Source organism: Stegostoma tigrinum, chromosome 1, assembly GCF_030684315.1.
Source record: "Stegostoma tigrinum isolate sSteTig4 chromosome 1, sSteTig4.hap1, whole genome shotgun sequence".
NCBI lineage: Eukaryota > Metazoa > Chordata > Chondrichthyes > Orectolobiformes > Stegostomatidae > Stegostoma > Stegostoma tigrinum.
The window spans coordinates 140,445,377-140,467,567 of record NC_081354.1 but is presented as its reverse complement, the minus strand read 5'-3'; the positions used below and the strand labels follow the sequence as shown (position 1 = coordinate 140,467,567).

General features: G+C 40.7%; 1 protein-coding gene across 1 annotated transcript in view; it reads left to right on the top strand.

Annotated features, from left to right (window-relative positions):
* pdzd2 (PDZ domain containing 2) overlaps positions 1 to 22,191 on the top strand; it is a 422,227-nt gene that overhangs the window by 243,230 nt on the left and 156,806 nt on the right. The window contains exon 4 of the mRNA XM_048530010.2: positions 12,971 to 13,430. Within this exon, the coding sequence (XP_048385967.2) occupies positions 12,971 to 13,430 (460 nt within the window). The remainder of the gene's footprint in view (positions 1 to 12,970; positions 13,431 to 22,191) is intronic.

Genomic DNA, 22,191 nt, shown 5'->3' with positions numbered 1-22,191 from the left:
GGTTTAAGGTGTGAGGGGCAAGGTTTAAATGAAATGTATGGGGCAAGTTTTTTTACACGGAGGGTGGTGGACGCCTGGAACTCGCTGCCAGGGGAGGTAGTGGAAACAAATACAATAGTGACTTTTAACGGGCGTCTTGACAAATATATGAATAGGATGGGAATAGACGGATACGGACCCCAGAAGGGTAGGGGGGTTTTCATTGTGATGGACAACATGTTGGTGCAGGCTTGGAGGGCCGAACGGCCTGTTTCTGTGCTGTAATCTTCTTTGTTCTTTTTCTAATCTCACCAATGCCCTGTAGAATTTGACAAAAAATAAAATTAGAAGGAAGGTTTGACCTAATTCTAATTTACATCGGAAATTGTTCACCGCGACTTCAGCTAGGCCTTTTGATTTAGCATCGAAGAAAAATCACCTGATAACAGAAATATGTTAAGTCTAATAATCTTTTCCTGTTCCTAGAGAAATATATTATTGAACTAAAAGAAAAGGAAAAGAAAAAAAAGTGTACAGACAATGCATTTTTGTTAATTCTTGTGCTTTGATGAAAACCTTCATTTTGTGTTGGGGATGATGGTCCCCTTCAGAACTAGGTAAGTAAAATTTACTTGATTCCAAGAGATGATCTTGTGACCAAGCTGCCTTTGAGATAAACAATTGAAAAAGGTCCACGAAAGATTAATATTAAGTATTGGTAGGTTTCTAGGTTAGGTACTATATTCAACCAATTTAACTTAGCTTTATTCAAGCTGGACTCTGGGAACAGATCCTGCTCCTTCAAGCTGGATTCAGTTGAAAATCTGCATAGTGGCTGAAAGAGTTTGAAAGACCTTGAAAACTGAAGGACTCTTCTAAACAAAACATGTTGGGCTTCTGTGATAAGAGATAATGGAAACTGCAGATGCTGGAGAATCCAAGAGAACAAAGTGTGAAGCTGGATGAACACAGCAGGCCAAGCAGCATCTCAGGAGCACAAAAGCTGACATTTCGGGCCGAGACTCTTCATCAGGGTCTCGGCCCGAAATGTCAGCTTTTGTGCTCCTGAGATGCTGCTTGGTCTGTTGTGTTCATCCAGTTTCACACTTTGTTATGTTGGACTTCTGTGTAGCCCAGCTGAGAGGATAAAGACAGTTCTGGTATAGCACTCCAGTGTTAAAGAACATTAGAGCCAGCAGAGCCAAGGACTCTAAAACTGTGGAATATTTGGAGGAGAATTGATGGGGCAACTTTGCTGGTACAGTAGTAGTGGAAGGCCCAAAGATCTGAATCAATCTAAAACGTGGTGTCATTAATCTTCCAATTTTGATAGTTGTCTAGTTTCTTTAGGCCTACATCAAATTTGCGCAGGAGGAACTGAGTTTTTTTAAGAGTCTTAATCAGTATATTCTTTTGCTTTTAATACCTTAATGTAACCGGACTATCTATGATATTTATACTTTTTGATACTTTATTTTAAATAGCATACATGTGGCTTCATCCTGTTAGTAAATTCCTGGGTTTTTGGACTTTCAAAAGAAAAATTACAGATCTCTACCAGGATCACAGTACTATCACGATTTCAAGATGACCAAATTGTTTCACAGTCGTATAGGCATGTTTTGTAGCGTACTCACTGTCATAATGGAGGAAATGTAGCAGCCAAATTACACAGATCAAGATCCCACAAACCACAATCTGATAAATGGCTAGATAATCTGTTTCAGTGACGTTGGTTTAGGGATAAATGTTCATGAGGAACTCCCTTGTTATTCTTCAAAACAGTGCCACACCTACTTGAGAGGGTATGCTAGGCCTCAGCTTAATACTGCATACAAAAGATAGCATCTTTGACACTACAGCACTCCCTCAGTTATATGCAGAAGTATCAAACTAGACTGTGTGTAGGCATCCTGAGTGGAACTTGAACCTTCTTAGAGTCATAGAGCTGTACAGCTTGGAAACAGACTCTTCCATCCAACTTGTCCACACAACCAGATATCCTAAAGTTTTGGTCCCATTTGCCAGCATTTGGCCCATATCCCTTTAAACCCTCCTTATTCATATACCTTTCCACATGCCTTTTTAAATATTGTGATTGTATCAATCTCCACCACTTCCCCTGGCAGCTCATTCCATACACACACCATCCTCTGTGTGAAAAAGTTTCCCCTTAGGTCCCTTTTAAATCTTTCCCCTCTCACCTTAAACATATGACTTGTAGTTTTGGACTCCCCTACCCTGGGTGAAAGACCTTGGCTATTCACCCTCTCCATGCCCCTCATGATTTTATAGACCTCAATAAGGTCATCCTTTGACACTCCAGGGAAAAAAGCCCCAGCCAAATCAGCCTCTCCCTTTTGCTCAAACCATGCAAACCTGGCAACCTTTTTGCAAATCTTCTCTAAACCCTTTCAAGTTTCACAACATCCTTCCTATAGCAGGGAGACAAGCATTGAACACAGCATTCCAAAAGTGGCCTAACCTATGCTTCAAAACAAACCCTAAACAGCTTCAACATGACCTCCCAACCCCTATACTTAACAAAGGCAAATATGCTTTCATTGCAAAATAGAATCACAGAATCCCAAAGTGCCGAAAGAGACTGTTCATCCCATCAAGTCCACACTGACTCTCCGAAGGGCATCCCACCGTGACCCAGTTCCCCTACCCTACCTTTGTACTGTAAGAGAAAACTGGAGTGCCCAACAAAAACCCACACAGACCTGTGGAGAATGTGTAATCTCCGCACAGACAGTCGACCAGGGTTGGACTCACATCCTTGTCCCTGGTGCTATGAGGTAGCAATGCTAACCATTGAGCTGCTGTGCCACCCAATATGGTTTATGATAAAGAGAAGATATGCTAAATTACTGCAACAGGGCATTATACCCGGAAACATTTAATTGACAGTATCTTATAGCATACCAGCATTTTGTTTCCTATCTATAAATGAAGAAAGTTTCTGGCTGCATTTACAGTTGGGATGTATTCCATTAACCAGCAATTTAATCTAAACTAATTCTGAAATCTCCTGTTAAAGTGAGCTGAGCGCTTGCTGGTGTTTTATTGTAGCTGGTATTATAGAAACCAGATGGATGTGTATTTCAATGCAACATAAGCTGACAATGACAGAACGTGGGCATTTTAAAAAGTGCGGCTGATTAAAATTGATTTTTCCTGTAACATTCTATTTACTCGTGCTTTTCTACTGTGCATTTTAAAAATAACTAATTTAATATTTAATTTCATCAGATATTATAAATTTTTAATCAACCTGTTCGTGGATGTATGATGCATCTGTAGAGCTGGTAGGACTTGAACTCAAGCCTTCTGGCTCAGAGGTAGGGACAAGAATCCTCTACAGATCTTACACAGCCACAGTTTTGACTGTATGTCAGTAACTAAGCACATGGTCCTTCTACTGGAACATCCAAACAATGATAGAAATATATCATCTGATCTGTTCAGCTTGTCACAAACAATACAGTGAAGGAGCACCAACTATGCATTGGGTTTGCCTGGCCCAACTCCTAGTCAACACCAAAATGAAAATCTCAACTTTTGAGTGACTTTTTCCCAGGTCAGGTTTCCAGAACTGGGAAATGTCCATGCAATGTGCTCACAACCCAGGAATGAAAATATAAGTCCTGTAATTCCATTGCGTCAATTCACAGAGTTGAAATCCTGCAATTCCCTTCTGAACAACATTTTGAGTGTTACGATACCACATAAACTATACAGTTCAAGGGGGTTGCTCAAGTCCATCTTCTCAAAGGCGATTAGAGATGAATGATAAATGTAGTGATGCTCACTTGTCAGGAAGGAATGATAAAAACTGGGAAATGATTAATACATTCATAGATGACACGTACAAAGTGATGTGTCTAGGCAAGTTTGATAAACTATGGTTTTATAAATACTCTTTGTCTGCAGGATACAGTACTGGATACAGCACTACATATAGCACAGGAAAAGGATTTGGGGTAGTGTTGCTAGGTAAATTGATAAAACTATGCTCAGTGTGTGGCAGTGGTAATGATAATTGTTTCCCCTAGTTCAGAATTGCAATAAGAACCAGCGACCCCGTTAATCTATAATGCATTACATAACATAAAATTTCATTGCAAACAATGCGAGCAACATTTAGTACTGTACTAAAAATCACACTTGCAATATATTCTGTAATAAGAATTAGTGATTCAACATCACTTGATTGTAGTAATTTTGCTGAACATGTGGGAGTAAACAAGACTAAGAAAGTCTAGCTGTCATATGTCAGTCAATTCCATTTCACACATAGTCAGTATGTTAGAAATTGCTGACAAAATGGCATCAGCCGAACAGTGATCAACAATCGGAATCCATTCTGAACCTGCAGGACTCAGGTGTTCATGGAAGTGAGAATGGGCAAACAAATAGCAATAAGGGGGAGAATAAGAGGAAAATGAGAATACAAGGAAAAAGAACAGTGTGTGGGAGCATTGGGGTTGATCTTTGAGGGAACTCGAGTCAGCTTGAATTGAGCCAGTCTCGACTAAGAGTGGAAAGTGGAAATGGCATTGTGTTTGGACAGGGAAAGGAGTGACAGTTTGAATTATGGGTACATCATTGATCGCTTGTTCTGAGGAGGACAAAGAGGAATGGCAATTTAAACAGATTGTTGAACAATTGAATTATGGGCTTTGGGAGAAGAGCACCCAATTGGATTGAGATGGAGTATAAGAAAATACAAACATAGGCATTGAGACAATAGGGTTAAAAACTATGTTGAAATTTTGGTACTTTTTTTTAATGCTTGTTGTGCCTTTGAAGGGAGCTTTGCCATTTGTAGTATGTGAAGGCAACATTCTAGAATTGCTTGAATGAAAGTCCTGGATTTCAAAACAACCAGTTATAAATCCTCCAATGCACTTTGTCTTCATAACATCAGGACTTATCAGTGACTTATTTTGAAGCCAAAGAAGTTTTAATGGAGCAGTCCATTTGTGGCTGCACAACAAGGGACACCTACCGATTTAAAAATAAGAAGTGCTAGAAATACTCAACAGATCTGCGTGCAGCTGAGAGAAACAAAGAGAGGTTAAGTTTACAGTTCAATAGAAACTTAGAAAACATAGAAGATAGGAGCAGGAGGAGGCCATTTGGCCCTTTGAGCCTGTTTCACCATTCTTCATGATCATGGCTGATCATCCAACTCAATAGCCTAGCCCTGCTTTCTCCCCAGAACCTTTGATCACATTCACCCAAAGTGCTATATCTAGTCGCCTCTTGAATAGATTCAATGTTTTGGTATCAACTACTTCCTGTGGTAATGAATTCCACAGGCTCACCACTCTTTGGGTGAAGAAATGTCTCCTCATCTCTGTCCTAAATGGTCTATCATGAATCCTCATATTGTGACCCTCGTTCTGGACACACCCACCATCGGGAACATCCTCCCTGCATCTACCCTGTCCAGCCCTGTTAGATGTGATTATTTATTTTGTGGTCTTATTTGAGTGTCATTAAGACAGAAACACATGGGCTGTTGATTTAGAAGGGGAATCAAAGATTACGGTGAAATGGTAGGAGAATGGGATTGAGAAACATATCAGCCGTAATTGAATGATGGAGCAGATTTGATGGACTAAATGGTCCAATTCTGATCCTATATCTTATTGTCTTATTGTGATGGTTTTTCTACCATAAAAGAAGGTAGGATGGTGAAGAACAAAAGAGAAAAGCAGGTCTGGGGTAGACAATGGAAGAGAGGGAAGAAGTGATGGAAGAAATGATATTGGTTTAACTGATTACACTACAGTGTTCTGCTCGTGTTTTTCTAAGGTTATGGATATATATTAAATAAATTACTTCTGCAGATTTTCTTTTACTTGTCCAACTGATTAGTAGGGTATTCTGGCTCGGAACTTGTCCAATGTAGGAGCTGGTGGCATTGTGGCAATGTCTGGTTATTTTGACGCACAGGCTAATGCTTTAGTGATAGTCTGAAACCTCACCTACCATTCAGTTAATAAAGTTGAGTTTCAATAACAATGACCATGGAACTATCAATGATTGTCATAACACACCTGTCTCACTAAAGTCCTATAGGGAAGGAATTTTGGCTGGTCTGGCCGACAAGTAACTCCAGACCAGACTAATGTTGTTGATTGTTGACTATTCTCTGAAGTTGCTGAGCAAGTCATGCAATTAAGGACGGGGAATAAAATGCTGTCTTGTCAGTGTCACCCATATTCCATGAAAGATCAAAAATTATATTTTGCTAAGCACAACAGGAACACGGACGATTGAGTGTGAAGAGAATTAACATCAGATTAGAGAAGCTGAAAACAAGTTTGCATCTTTTCACAGAATTTTCCCATAATGTTGCTGCATTCCCATAAAGTACAGAAATATCTTAACAAGCAGCGTTTTGATTTAAATGTATTGATGATTGTTTAGAATAAGGACTTCTGTATAAAATATTCAGTTTCTGTTCGTCAGTGTTCATGAACATATAACCATATGTTTCTTAACAGACATAAAGTGCTTCCCTTGTTTGTATTCCCACCTACTCCATTTGAGGAAGCCGACAAGACAAGCTTATAAAATGTTTTTGTGTGGCTGTGTATGTTTCTCACTGACATGCTGAATAATGACAAAAAAGAATCTCTGACTGTGTGTTATTTCTTGACCAACCAATATCCATTGAGTTTTCATTTTAGTTGCCTGAGTACAAGAGTAAGGGGTTTGTAGATGGCTAGAAATGGTGTTTCAAATGCAAATTCAGTGGATCCTATGTACAGAAATCCCTTGGCTACAGAACGATAAGTTTCAGTGTGAGGTTCAGTCTTCGTTTATGAACACCTGTCTCCTTCCTCGCTCTGTGAGAAGCTGTTAGCTGTGGCTGCTGTTTTCTTGTTCCCCTTTCTTTCATACTTCATTCTCAACATAGACACCTCTTCCCTCTCCTCTCAAAAATAAACATTTCATTTGTTTTGCTGATGTTCAGGCAGGTAAGGCAAAATTATTCAAAGTGTATTGATATTGTGTGTGTGTGTGTGTGTGTTTCAAAATTATGGTAATATTGTAGTACTTGGGCTGAGAGATAAGTAACAAGCTTGATAGCACAATCACAGCACTGTGCAGTATTCATTAGTAGGTGAGTTTGAGATGAAATTATCTGAAGAAATAAAACCTAATCATGGGAATGTCTACTTTAATCAACACTTTTCAACTGTGCTAGCTGTTCAGGAAGTGGCAATTCTTAAGATGTAAGATGTGAATTTTCATTTGTTCTAATCAAATTGCACTCTGTCAGTAATTTTCCTGGTGGGGATACTTTTGTTAATAGTCATGTGCACTATATAATAATTTACTGTTAGCACAGAGTTCACTGAGCCAACAAGGATGAAGGGATTATGTTTGCACAATCTCACAAAGATGTATTTCCATACTGGCGATGCTTCGATGGGAGCTTATGCAACTTAATACAGGTATCCAGTTCCAGAGCTTAAATGACTGAGCAATGTCCATCAAAGTGAATGTGCTGATTTTCAGTGCCAGAAATTGCTAATATTGCATTGCAGCTGTTGCACTTAAAAGAAAGGAAACAGTGGAGCATTTCAGTAAAAAAATCTAATTTCTGTACTTTTATGACAACTCTATTTCTTGTAACATTACAATCAGCATTAGCCCGAAGGGAATTATGCAGATAGCACACCCGTGGGCAATCTTTCAAGCCTGAAGTTTATGTCCTAAAATGAATGGAAATTGGGAAGAAAACTTTTAGTTTCCTCATGTTAAAATTTAATTGTTTTTACAAAAAATGCGCACAGGTAATGGAAGGGCATGTGTTGGGAAGCGGTGGGGGGAGGAGCTGCTGATTTGGAGGGAGAAAATTAAAAATAAGTATGCAATTGAAATTCAGTCTTGAGTTGATTATCTTAAGTGAGCAAAAAATGTCAAAGTTGCCATAAAAGTGTATTGAATGAGAGCAGCCAGACTGCCATTGTAAGTGTTTTAGCAAAGCATCTGTCCTGTTTGTGTAGATTAATTTATTGTCTAGGGTAAGTTCATATATCTCCTAAATCTTAAACTATAAAATCATATAAAATTTAAATGATTCAATTTTTATAATTCTATCTGTTTTATTAAGTGTATTTATTTTCAGATTAAGAAATTGAATTTTTCTCCCTTTGTGAAGCTAAATGTGAGAGGTAATCTATTGTTACCACAATTGGATTTTGCTGCTAAGTGGTTGGGAATGGACTAATAACTGAGAATATGGAGTACTGAGGCAAAGGATTAGCACATTCAATATATGATCATATTTTATCACTAAAACTCTTTAACAGATAACCTAAAGGATCATTTCAAGGACATATATTGTTTAAATTTGTGTTGAATTGCTATTGCTGAAAATTTTATCAGAGGTATTTCCATTTGTCTACCGTAGTTTCCTTGGAGATGAAGTAAAAATCCAATTTATATGATTGAAAGTGGCTTCTGTAATATTTGTAATAAAGTTATTGGGACAGCATGGGTGCCCCTGAGGAAATTGCTGGCTCTTTTCATCAAGTTACCTCAAAGTGCTTAACATTCAATGCAATGCTCTTAAAATATAGGGAAATATATGAATATTAAGGGAAATGAGCATAGTGCAAGAAATTGATGATGAAATGGAAGATCAGCTATGGTCAAATTGAACGGCAAAGTGGGTTCAAATGGTTGACTGGCCTACTCCTACTTCTATTTTTTAATATTCTGTAAAATTGAATTTGTGTACAATATGGTCCCATTGTAGTTGTGATATAAATAGCCTGATTTATGTACACTTCCAACATCATTTATTTTAAGTTTGATTTTGAATTTTAGAACATAGAACATTACAGCACAGTACAGGCCCTTCGGCCCTCGATGTTGTGCCGACCTGTCATACCGATCTCAAGCCCATCTAACCTACACTATTCCATGTACGTCAATATGCTTATCTAATGATGACTTAAATGTACCTAAAGTTGGCGAATCTACTACCGTTGCAGGCAAAGCATTCCATTCCCTTACTATTCTCTGAGTAAAGAAACTACTTCTGACATCTGTCCTATATCTTTCACCCCTCAATTTAAAGCTATGCCCCCTCGTGCTCACCGTCACCATCCTAGGAAAAAGGCTCTCCCTATCCACCCTATCTAACCCTCTGATTATTTTATATGTCTCAATTAAGTCCCCTCTCAACCTTCTTCTCTCTAATGAAAACAGCCTCAAGTCCGTCAGCCTTTCCTTGGGTTAATAACCTATGGGTTTTTTGTATGTTTAAAGTTAATAAGAAGTTGTAAGTATTTCTGTAGCCATAATGATTTCTTTTAGATATTTTCTTTAAAAATGTGAGGGTAGCTGAATAGATTTGAGTTTGCATTAGGATTTTTTGAACTGGAAATGTAGACTACTGTATCCCAAGGTTTTTCTTAGAAATTTGTGGGAGTCTTTTTTAAGCTTAAGGAAAACACACAGAGTAGAGAGAGAGGTTTTTATATCCATTATATTTATATTTTATTTTATTTTGTGTAGTACTGTCAAGTCCTTGCATGGAGATGCATGTATTGATCAGTGCTCCTGAGAAGGGGACAGTGTAGACTACTTGAGGAAAAGGGAGTTAGTGATATTTTTAGACCAGAAATGTTGAGGTAAATAAAAAACAAATTTACTAGAAAACCTCCGCAGATTTGGTAGTGCCTTTGGAAAGAGAAAAACACATAATAGAAGAACTCAAAATATTTATTCAGTTTCCTCCTCCATAAATACTGCCAAACCTTCCGTTTTTCTCCGGCACATTCTGTTTTTATTTCAGGTTTCTGGCATCTATAGTATTTTGCTTTTATTTAAACTTATCAGACTTCAAGTAACCTCATACCCTGTGAAATTCTTGATTGGGGCTGTCAACCTGGGCCAATCAGGGAGCCCTGGCTGACAGATATAAGCAGAAGATTCAGAGAGTCTTCTCATTGTAAGGACTGGCTGGTCAGAGCCCATGGACTGTGCACATGGAAGTGAAAGGTGAATTGGTGATGGGATACCAGACTATGTGCAGTTATTTCAGTGACAGTATACCTTAGCTCTGCTGTGATCTTTCGATGTTGAGGTGTGTCAAGAATAAATTACAGCTGTCATTGGGTCATGAGAAAATTCCATTCTGGAGTCTGTTCGCAATCTATTTGTGCTCAAGTTGGAACACAATGCAGGTTCTGGGGAAGGGTCACTGGACCCAAAACATTATCTTTTTTCTTTCTTTACAGATGCTGCCAGACCTGCTGGGCTTTTCAAGCAACTTTGTTTTAGTTCTTGATTTACAGTATCCACAGTTCTTTCAGTTTTTATTTAATATAAAATAGTTGCTGATAAGTATAGGAAATGTTCAAATGCCAGATATTTAAAATTTGGCCCCTGTATGGGATTCTGTTTGTAAGTATGAGTGTTCTTAAGTCAGCCATTTTTAAATTTGAACCTTCTAAATTAAAATCCACAGCCTGGTCACAAGTTCTGTTCTACATCAACAATATCGCATAATCGACTGGCCTGGGCTAATCATCGGGAGATGTGGGTTCAAATCTTAATACTGTAGCTGGTGTTATTTAATTTTGAGTGTTGTACTGTTGTGTGCCTCCCTCAGAGCCAGGAGACCCATTCAAATTCCACCTGGTCCAGAGGTGTATCTCTGAACAGTTTGATTAGCAAATATGTCAAGCTGCCACTCTGCACGTGGGCAAATTGATAAACAATTTAACATTAAACAGTTCAGCCGCAATGAATCAAAACTGGAACTGTCACAACAAAACTGCAACTGACACAGCGCAAAATTAGCTCTCTGTTCTCAAAACAGAATTTAAGATCTGGTTTTAAAAAAAAAAGGACATTTGTTGTGGAAAGCATGTGGGTCGTGTAATTGAGAGAAAATAAAATCATGTTACCAGGAGATAAAGGGACACTTTTCATACCCTTTATTGCTGAAATACCTTCAGATTAAATTGACTGAAACTAGTTCATCTTATAGAATCAGAAAAAGCAGTTATTGTTCAGCAATATTCTGATAAAGAATCCCAGGTATTCATTTCTTCCTCCCAGGCATTAAAACCACAATCATATTTATATGGGAGCCCCTTGTGAAACAGAGCATCCCATGGCACTACTTTGAAGTGTTGCTCAGCTAAAATTTGACACCGAGCCACCTAAGGAGATATTGGAAAGAGAGATGTCCGAAGTCTTGGTCCGGGATAAGGGCAGGGGTTGCTGGGGGAGTTCGACAGGTCTGGTGGCATCTATGGAGGGAAATCAGAGTTAATGGCTTGGATCCAGTGGAGCTGACGTTTTGGCTGTGGTTTCTTTCCATAAATGCTTCCTGACTTGCAGGGCTTTTCCAGCAATTTCTGTTTTTGTTTTTGGTTTTGGTCAAGGAGCTGGGGCTTAAGGATGTCATAAAGATGAGGGAAGTACAGATGTCAAACTCTTCGGAGAGGAAATTCCAAAGTCTAGGGCCCAAGCAGCTGAAGGCTGACCAGTGGAGGCGTAGCTAGAAGCTGCCTATTACAGTATATCTAACACCAGCCATCACAATGGGCATCCGTTGACTTTCTCTATGCAGTTAACAATTACGTAGAATTTCCTTCTGTAAAGCCCTACAACAAGAAACAGGGCTTTCGGCCCAATGCTCTGTTCATGTCCGTGTTTCACACAAGTGTTCATGTGCCAGTTCTTTCCATCCTCCCTCTTACACTTTATCAAGCCTCCTGCTAACTTTATCCCAGAACTGATGTAGTTAATCCTTTCATTACCCCACAACTCAAGAAACATTAACAAATTGGTGTGACATAAGAGACAGGGAGAAAATCATAGGATTAGAAGTAGACCTTTAGCCTATTGAGCTCTGCTATTGAATAAAAAAAAGGTTTGGGGAGATATGGGCCAGGACCAGGCAGGTGAGACTAGTTTAGTTCAGGATTATGTTCGGCATGGATTGATTGGACCAAAGGGTCTGCTGACTCTATGACTCTTAGTGTTAGGATAAAACCCTGAAGTCAACTTGAAGCTGAGTTTGTTTAAACACATATGTTTGAGAATAGGAATATGCTATTGGAGGTTCCAAAATTGGAATTAAAGTCACAGATACATTAAATGTATCAAAAGAATGAGATTCTGATGTAGTATTGTGTGCAGAATGTTACTATTTTTAAGCTTGTAACTACCGATGGAGAATTTTTCCACTTGATAAACATGTGCATAAAAAAAAGTGCATATTTGACAAATTTGCTTAATGGATATCTAAATCTCACCCTTCATTCCTAATATTTATTGTGGAGGCCCCGATCTTGGAAGAGATGCATGAGTATTTTGCACCTGAGGGCACCCTAATCTACAAAAAGGCCACACAAAAATATTCTTGGGTTATCAAGACAGACAAAATTCTTCTTTCAGCAATGGAAAACAAAGTTCAGTGCTTTGTGACTCGATTCATCCTCCCATAGGAGATGAAAATCCAGCCCTCAGTCAAGGTGAGATGATAGCTTAGTGTATTCTCATATTATTAGTCCAGAGACCTGGGTAATGTTCTGGAGACGTGGGTTTGAATCCTGTCACAGCATTTGGTGGAATTTAAGCTCAATAAAAATCTGGAATTGATAGTCTAATGATCGCCTGAAACTGCTGTTGATTGTCGCAGAACTGCATCTGGTTCACTAATGCCCTTTAGAGAAGGAAACTGCCATCGTTACCTTGTTTAGTGGACATGTGACTCCAGATCCACAGCAATGTGGTTGATGTGGTTAGAGTCACTTAACAATGGATAATAAATACTGACGTAGCCTGTGATGCCTACGTCCCATGAATAATATGAAAAACAATTATTCAAACTGGCTAAATTTATGAAAGGAAGAATTTCATCCTAGCCAATTATAGAGTGCTTCTTGTAATCCCATCCTTACATCTAGTTGATGAATGCAATCTGTCTGTGTTACAGTTACCTGGCTGACCAGTGCTGGAATGGCGGATGCATTTACCTGATCATGCTGCGTCGGATTAAACGCAAAGCTCCTCTTCCTCCTTCCAATGGCGGCAACAGTGAACTCAGGACAAGCAGTAGCAGCTCGGAGGCAAGTGGAAGTCCCACGCAGAATGGCAAACGGACTCGAAAGTTCGGTGTCATCTCTCGTTCTTCCCTCAACCGAGATAGCCAGGACAGTCAGGAGAGTCATAGCTCTGAGCAAGAGAATGGATATCATGTCTCCATTGAGGCAGAATGTTCAAAGGCTGAAGGGATTGATGCTCATTGTGACCCCAAAGACTCTGATGCAGCTGTTGACCAGATATCAGATGAGCAAATTTCTAATGGAATTACTGCCCTATCGACAACACATCAAAGAACTCGACTCTCAGAAACTGGGAAGACAGACTCTAGACAGAGTGAACACTCTACTCAGGTAACATACTTTTACAAACAACTGGAAGGTGTTTTTGTTTGTTGCAAACCGAGCGCGAGTGCCCTACAGAGTTGTCTCTTGAGCCTCCGCTTGGTCTCCCCGATGTAGAGGAGGCTACATCGGGAGCAGCGGATGCAATCAACCACATTAACAGATGTGCAGGTGAACATGTGTTTAATGTGGAAGGTTTTCTTGGGGTCTGGGATGGAGGTGGGGGAGGCGGTAGGTGTAGGGGCAGGTGTAGCACCTCCTGCGGGATCCGGAGGTTAGTGGGGTGATACGTGAGGACAAGGGGGTTTCTGTCTTTGTTTTTATTGTGGAGAGGGGATGTGAAGGCAGAGGTGCGGACAATGCAAGAGATGCGGTCGAGGGGAAGTTGCAGTCCTTGAAATACAAGGACATCTGGGATGTTCGGGAATGGAACGCCCCATCTTGGGATTAGCCACTGAGGAATTGGGAGTAGGGGATCGCATTCTTGCAGGAAGTGGGTGAGAAGAGGTGTAGTGTACATAACTGTGGGAGTCAATAGGTTTGAGATAGATATCAGTTTCGAAGTGGTCTCTAGAGATTGACAAAGAGAGGTCCAGGAAGGAGAGATAGGTATCAGAGATGGTCCAGGTGAACTTGAGGTTGGGGTGAAAGATATTAGCTCCTCCCACCTCACTGACCAATCCCCACCACTACGTACCTGCACTCGCCTATCACAATGACAAGTACCTTCCCCAGCCCGACCTCCCCTTCTATTTATTTCAGAGCCCCCTTCCCCTCCCCCATTTTTGAAGAAGGGTCCTGACCCGAAACATCAGCTTTCCTGCTCCTCTGATGCTGCCTGGCCTGCTGTGGTCCTCCAGCTCCACACTGTCTTATCTCAGACTCCAGCATCGATAGTTCTTACTTTCTCCTAATTATGTTGAATTCAGGTATGTAGCCCTGTTGGGCATTCCAGGCCCACTAGTGTCACCATCCCTCAATAGGTTGTCAAAGTTCCAGGATTGTCTCTCAGTTTCTAGGAATTGTGGAGCAATCTCTAATGTACACTGATACAAGAAACCTAGAAGAAACAAACAGAGGAGAATTTTAAAAAGTGATAATGGGAACTGCAGATGCTGGGATGGAGGGTCTAGGTCCGAAACATCAGCTTTTGTGCTCCTGAGATGCTGCTTTGCCTGCTGTGTTCATCCAGCTCCACACTTTGTTATCGAGAATTTTAAAAATATGTGCTTTGGCTCATGCTTACTGTGTATAAAAAGTGCCAAAGGGTATGTATTATTATGTGTCTTGGAGACGAAAGTGCCATTTTATAATTCCAGAATTACATGCATAGTGAAATATGTGTGCACATTTGGCTTGACCTCTGCAGTGATGTGTTTAAATAGGAGAGCGGATCTCTCATTTCAATGAATGAATCTTTAAAGAAAACTTTTTCTTCCTGATAACTGGCATTTTTGATAACGTTCTCTCAGGACATGTTAAGGCAGTCTGAGGCACATTTTGCCAATGACAACTGAAAGTGTGTGCTATCCTCAGTTCACAATACCATTTCATCATTGAGACAAATAGCTGTTAATTCTCATTGCATGCTTGGTTGCAGCTCATTATTTGAAACTGAACAGCTGTTGCGTTTGCCTAAGGTTTTGCCAGTTTCTGTGGACATACTCCTGGATGTTACATCCCATGCATGACATCCTGCCTCCAAACTACCCCATCCCCAATAACTGAAGTTTTTCAAAAAGTTACAAAGTAAATTATTTTCTTTTTAATTTTCCCATGAATTTTTCCACTGCTTGTTACATAACAGAATCTATAAAATTTGTACTTAATTTCTGGACACTCTAGGACACCCCCGAAGAGTTGGCAAATATAAAGTACCTGCAAATATCAGTACTTTCACAGCATTAACTTAAAAATAATAGTAATGTGGTTTGTCATGGCCAGTATATCTTAACAAAATCGTTGGGTCCACTGCTGTTTGTCATTTTTATAAATGACCTGGATGAGGGCGTAGAAGGATGGGTTAGTAAATTTGCAGACGACACTAAGGTTGGTGGAGTTGTGGATAGTGACGAAGGATGCTGTAGGTTACAGAGAGACGTAGATAAGCTGCAGAGCTAGGCTGAGAGGTGGCAAATGAAATTTAATGCAAACAAGTGTGAGGTGATGCACTTTGGTAGGAGTAGCTGGAAGGCAAAGTACTGGGCTAATGGTAAGATTCTTGGTAGTGTAGATGAGCAGAGAGACCTCGGTGTCCATGTACACAGATCCTTGAAAGTTGCCTTGAAAGTTGACAGGGCTGTTAAGAAGGCAAACAGTGTTTTAGCTTTTATTAATAGAGGGATCGAGTTCTGGAACCAAGAGGTTATGCTGCAGCTGTACAAAACTCTGGTGCGGCTGCACTTGGAGTATTGCAGACAGTTCTGGTCACCACCTGATAAGAAGGATGTGGAAACTTTGGAAAGGATGCAGAGGAGATTTACTAGGATGTTGCCTGGTATGGAGGGAAGGTCTTACGAGGAAAGGCTGAGGGACTTGATGTTGTTTTCGTTCGAGAGAAGAAGGTTGAGAGGTGACTTAATTGAGACATATAAAATAATCAGAGGGTTAGATAGGGTGGATAGGGAGAGCCCTTTTCCTAGGATGGTGACGGCGAGCATGAGGGGGCATAGCTTTAAATTGAGGCGTGAAAGATATAGGACAGATGTCAGAGGTAGTTTCTTTCCTCAGAGAGTAGTAAAGGAATGGAACGCTTTGACTGCAATGGTAGTAGATTCGCCAACTTTAGGTACATTTAAGTCATCATTGGATAAGCATATGGACGTACATGGAATAGTGTAGGTTAGATGGGATTCAGATTGGTATGACAGGTCGGCACAACATCGAGGGCCAAAGGGCCTGTTCTGTGCTGTAATGTTCTATATTCTAAAATGTAAATGGCTGGCATTCAAATCTGAAGGCTAGTTGATTCATTTTTGTCCACTAATTTTACAACAAGAAACGGACTCCCACAGTTTGTTGGAAATATGGTGATGATACCTTTGTCCCAATATTGGTCAAGCCCATTTCTTGGACCCCATCATGGCTCTGCCATTTTTCTGAGATTAGCCTCGTAAGTGATGGGCCAGAGCTCAGCGCTTCATAGGGCTTATAATGAAACCCTGTTACCTCGGCATTCTGTGAATATGAATCCCTGCAGTTTTTGTTACTAATTTCTGCTAGGCTTCTAAAAGGGATACAGCAAGATATTACATCATACAGAAATGAGTCACTTGATCCATCTTGTCCATCTTCCAGAGGAATATGTGGGGTATGAGTTGGCATGGGGATATAAAGGAGTCTCAAAGTGGAGTCAGCATTCTAGCCAGTCTATCTCAGCCCATGCCTGCCTCTGTGACTGCCTAAGATCTGCTCCCTGAGGGGGGTCCAACTCCATCTAATACCCATCGTAATTGACCACGCATCCCCATGGTCGTCAAAATGGAATGAAGGTAGCGAAGTTTTCTAAAATTTAAGATACGATGAGTAAGTAGGTTTAAGATGAGTATCTGGAATTTTTTTATGAAATAAGGAACTTCCTCCCCTGATCCATCTTGCAAAATGCAAATTAAAGCTATGTCTTTTTGACCATAGTTGAGCTCAGTGAGCCTGGTCTAGGTCATGGGCAGGGAAAAAAAAACCATAGGGCTTTAATTTACCTTCTGAATTCTGTGACCCGTTGCAAATTATTCGTGTGTGAACAATGGGTAGGGACATAGTTGACTTTAGCTTTAATGTCCTCTACTGTCAAACCGCTGTAGCATTCAGTTAGCTTGCAGTTTAAGAGAGGCTAATTGGATGATCATGTTGATCTCCGCTAGCACCCATGATATGATACTATAGCCTGAGTGAGTGTAGCAGGTGTAGAAATAAGGAAGGTCTAAAACAGAGGAAGTAAATATGGAACTATACAAGATGGAGAATCTAGAATCATTTACTTTGATTTTCAGTCATTGAAGTGGATTTTGTATTGATTATCAACAAGGCTTTGCTGCATCGTTACCTAATCTAACGAGAGAAAAATAATTGAATAAGAAATTCTAAGCCGATCAGATGTGCTTTGCGAAGGTGATGGACTAAAAATAAACAGCTCTTGCTGATAAAATTTTAATTCTGAGTCTATGAAGTCTCACCTCATGATGAATTCATTTGTATCCATTCCAAATAACCTGATATCAGGAAGTTAATAGTGACTCCTGTGTGCTTGTTAAATATCGTCGGATAATCTAGAAGCTAATAGACTTTTATGCCCAGAGGGAGAGCTGAGAAACATATGGCTTTGTATGTTAAATTGAGGAAGTTGATTTGCTTTCATGTTTCTTCGTCCCAATGTTCGGAAAATAACTACTGAGATTTATCTCTTCAGTGTAGGGTTGCATTGGCAGGGATGAGAAAAGACATCTATTGATCCCTCCAAATTTGCCCCATCTCAAAGCACATAGTTGTCCATCTTGTGTGTCCGGTAAACTCTTAGTGGGATTCCTACCATCTGAAGGAAGCACCTGACTGCAAGGATGTAAAATCTTACTGTGCAGTGACCTTAGAGGGGAACCTGCAGCCCTGCCTAAAATGGCCTGGCAGCAATTGGAAGCCTCAGTTGATACCAAAGGCCAAGACAGACGTGTGGATCTGGCTTAGAATGAGAAGGTGCACCTCCCAGTTGCTTTATCTCCACGAGGAGAATATTGTCATATATCAAATCCAATCACCACCTTCTGTATGGCAGCACAAGTAAGTAACAACACAAGGTGCAAGCTGGAAGAACTGCATCTCTTTTTCTGCTTGGGGACCCTGCAGCCTTCAGAACTGAATATTGGTTCAATAATTTTAGGGCCTAAGCATTTTGTCCCATGTCATTACCCCAGTCCCACACATCAGGCTTTGTTGTCATATGAGCTGCTACCGTATAACCCATTGCCACCCATTAATGGTCTCTGCTAGCAGCTTTGATCCTGCAAGCTGACCTTTACCCAGTCCTTTGTTTGCCCAACTGTTTTTCTGTCTCTTTGGGCTCCATCTCCAAATCTTGTCAATTCTTCCCTCCCTCCCCATCTTCAGCATAGAAACCAATCTTTTGCTAGCTCCAGTCAGCCCTGAAGAAGGGTCACTGGAACAAAACATTAACTGTCCTTTCTCTCCACAGATGCTGCCAGTTCTGAGATTTTCCAGCAATGTCTGTTTATGTTTCAGACCTTTCAACTTCCTCAGCTTCGAACGGACATTTTTCCTCATTCTTGCATCGTTTTGATATTTGTTTATTTTTTGAAGGGGGCCTGACTATTGGGTTTATATGGAACTTTGGTAAAACTAAATCAGCTAAACCTTACCTACAAAGGGACTAGAAATAGCACTGTAATTGAAACATCGACGCAGCCAATACATTAATGGGGGAGGGGGCGCGGTGGGGGGTGAATTATCTGTATTTTGTTTTTCATAAACTACCACGCTGCTTGTCAAGTTAATGATGGAATTTGATATAAAGCACCTGAATATGATATTTCATGATTTTAATCTTATAAGAGAAAAGAAATCCATGTCAACAATATATCATCCAGTACCTTAGCCAGGTTACTATGCATAACCTCTATTGTTCAATCAACCTGGCAATAATTGAGGACAATTGGCTCCATGTTAGCAAAGAGGCAATTTCAGAACTTATACCATCTGCTGCAAGGACACAAATAGTCAAACTGCAATGTAGGACTGCCGTTGGCAACCAATATTGAAGCAGGGTAAGTTAATTAGGCAGTGCTGAAATTTTGTTTCCCTAATAGCAGCTTCAGATTTAGAGATTAACTCTGTAGTGTTTGCAGTTATTTTCTACTTGCAATACATTTACATGCCATGAATATTTATTACAATAAAAATTTTTATAATTTTTCATGATAGTGTCAGCTGTGTACAAGAGTCTTAAGGCAGGCAGTTCGTGTTTGTTTAGGGGTGACATGCATTGTCAGTGTTGGGCTCATATGTCCTGAGGTTAACATTTTTCTTGTCATGTTCTGCTATACATGGGAAGGCAAAAGGAGAATAGCAACTTATACGGATGTTGGGACCAACAAGGGCTAGTAAGTGGTGAGGGGCTAGGGTGAGTGAGAAGTGAGATCAAGAGAGTTAGAGAGTGGAAGAAGGATGGATGAATGGACAGAGGGTTGTCTCAGGGACATGGAGGTTGTGGTGATTAGTTGGAACAGTCAAGGTAAGAAAATGAAGTGCATAAAGGACTGTGATAATAAAGTTCAAATGTAAATCCATCTCAGATTGTTGTCTGGCAGATTCCTTGCAGGGTTTTGAGTTCGTTTGCAGCATTTCAATTGTATTGTTCTATGTTCTATGTTCTATCCCAACAGTGTCCTTTACAATGTATAGAAAGGAGGCTGCAAGTCCAGCTATGTCCTATAGAGTGGAGGGTACATCCAGTGAATGTTCAATAAATGATGAACATAGAACATAGAACATAGAACAGTACAGCACAGAACAGGCCCTTCAGCCCACAATGTTGTGCCGACCATTGATCCTCATGGATGCACCCTCAAATTTCTGTGACCATATGCATGTCCAGCAGTCTCTTAAATGACCCCAATGACCTTGCTTCCACAACTGCTGCTGGCAACGCATTCCATGCTCTCACAACTCTCTGCGTAAAGAACCTGCCTCTGACATCCCCTCTATACTTTCCACCAACCAGCTTAAAACTATGACCCCTCGTGCTAGCCATTTCTGCCCTGGGAAATAGTCTCTGGCTATCGACTCTATCTATGCCTCTCATTATCTTGTATACCTCAATTAGGTCCCCTCTCCTCCTCCTTTTCTCCAATGAAAAGAGACCGAGCTCAGTCAACCTCTCTTCATAAGATAAGCCCTCCAGTCCAGGCAGCATCCTGGTAAACCTCCTCTGAACCCTCTCCAAAGCATCCACATCTTTCCTATAATAGGGCGCCCAGAACTGGACGCAGTATTCCAAGTGCGGTCTAACCAAAGTTTTATAGAGCTGCAACAAGATCTCACGACTCTTAAACTCAATCCCCCTGTTAATGAAAGCCAAAACACCATATGCTTTCTTAACAACCCTGTCCACTTGGGTGGCCATTTTAAGGGATCTATGTATCTGCACACCAAGATCCCTCTGTTCCTCCACGCTGCCAAGAATCCTATCCTTAATCCTGTACTCAGCTTTCAAATTCGACCTTCCAAAATGCATCACCTCGCATTTATCCAGGTTGAACTCCATCTGCCACCTCTCAGCCCATCTCTGCATCCTGTCAATGTCCCGCTGCAGCCTACAACAGCCCTCTACACTGTCAACGACACCTCCGACCTTTGTGTCGTCTGCAAACTTGCTGACCCATCCTTCAATTCCCTCGTCCAAGTCATTAATAAAAATTACAAACAGTAGAGGCCCAAGGACAGAGCCCTGTGGAACCCCACTCACCACTGACTTCCAGGCAGAATATTTTCCTTCTACTACCACTCGCTGTCTTCTGTTGGCCAGCCAATTCTGTATCCAAGCAGCTAAGTTCCCCTGTATCCCATTCCTCCTGACCTTCTGAATGAGCCTTCCATGGGGAACCTTATCAAATGCCTTACTGAAGTCCATATACACCACATCCACAGCTTGACCCTCATCAACCTTACTAGTCACATCCTCAAAAAACTCGATAAGGTTCGTAAGGCATGACCTACCCCTCACAAAGCCGTGTTGACTGTATTTGATCAAGCCATGCTCTTCCAGATGGTCATAAATCTTATCCCTCAGAATCCTTTCTAACACCTTGCAGACGACAGACGTGAGACTTACCGGTCTATAATTGCCGGGGATTTCCCTATTTCCTTTCTTGAAGAGAGGAATTACATTTGCCTCTCTCCAGTCCTCAGGTACGACTCCAGTGGAGAGCGAGGATGCAAAGATCTTCGCAAGTGGCGAAGCAATTGCATTTCTCGCTTCCCAAAGCAGCCGAGGACAAATCTGATCCGGGCCTGGCGACTTGTCAATCTTAATGTTTGACAAAATTTTCAGTACATCAGCTTCCTCTATCTCTATCCATTCCAGCATGCACACCTGCTCTTCAAAGGTTTCATTCACTACACAGGTCGTTTCTTTCGTAAAGACAGAAGCAAAAAACTCATTTAGGGCTTCCCCTACCTCCTCAGGCTCCACACACAAGTTCCCTATGCTATCCCTGATCGGCCCTACTCTTTCTTTGACCATTCTCTTATTCCTCACGTAAGTGTAAAATGCCTTTGTGTTTTCCCGGATTCCTTCTGCCAAGCCTTTCTCGTGCCCCCTCCTGGCTCTCCTCAGACCATTTTTGAGCTCCTTCCTTGCCTGCATGTAATCCTCTCTAGCTGAACTTAACCCTAGCTTCCTCCTTGATGAGCAAGGAGCTCTTGTGATCCAATGGTAGTGTCCCGACCCCTGGAATGGGGGAGCTGTGTTCATGTCCCTCCTGCTTCAGAGGTGTTTAGTAACTACTCTGAACAGGTTAATTAGAAAAAATAGGTTAAGAAAGAATTTATGAGCACGAAAACAATGTTTATTTCACCATTAATGAAATGCCCAAGACCCCACAGTAACCATTAATCATGAAGGAGCAAGTTACTGTAGATGCTGGAATCTGAACTGAAAACAAAAAATGCTGGAGACCATGGCACTTCAGGCAGAAGTATGTTAACATTTCGAGTCTGACCTAGGCTCGAAACGTTAACTTGCTTTCTCTCCATGGATGCTGCC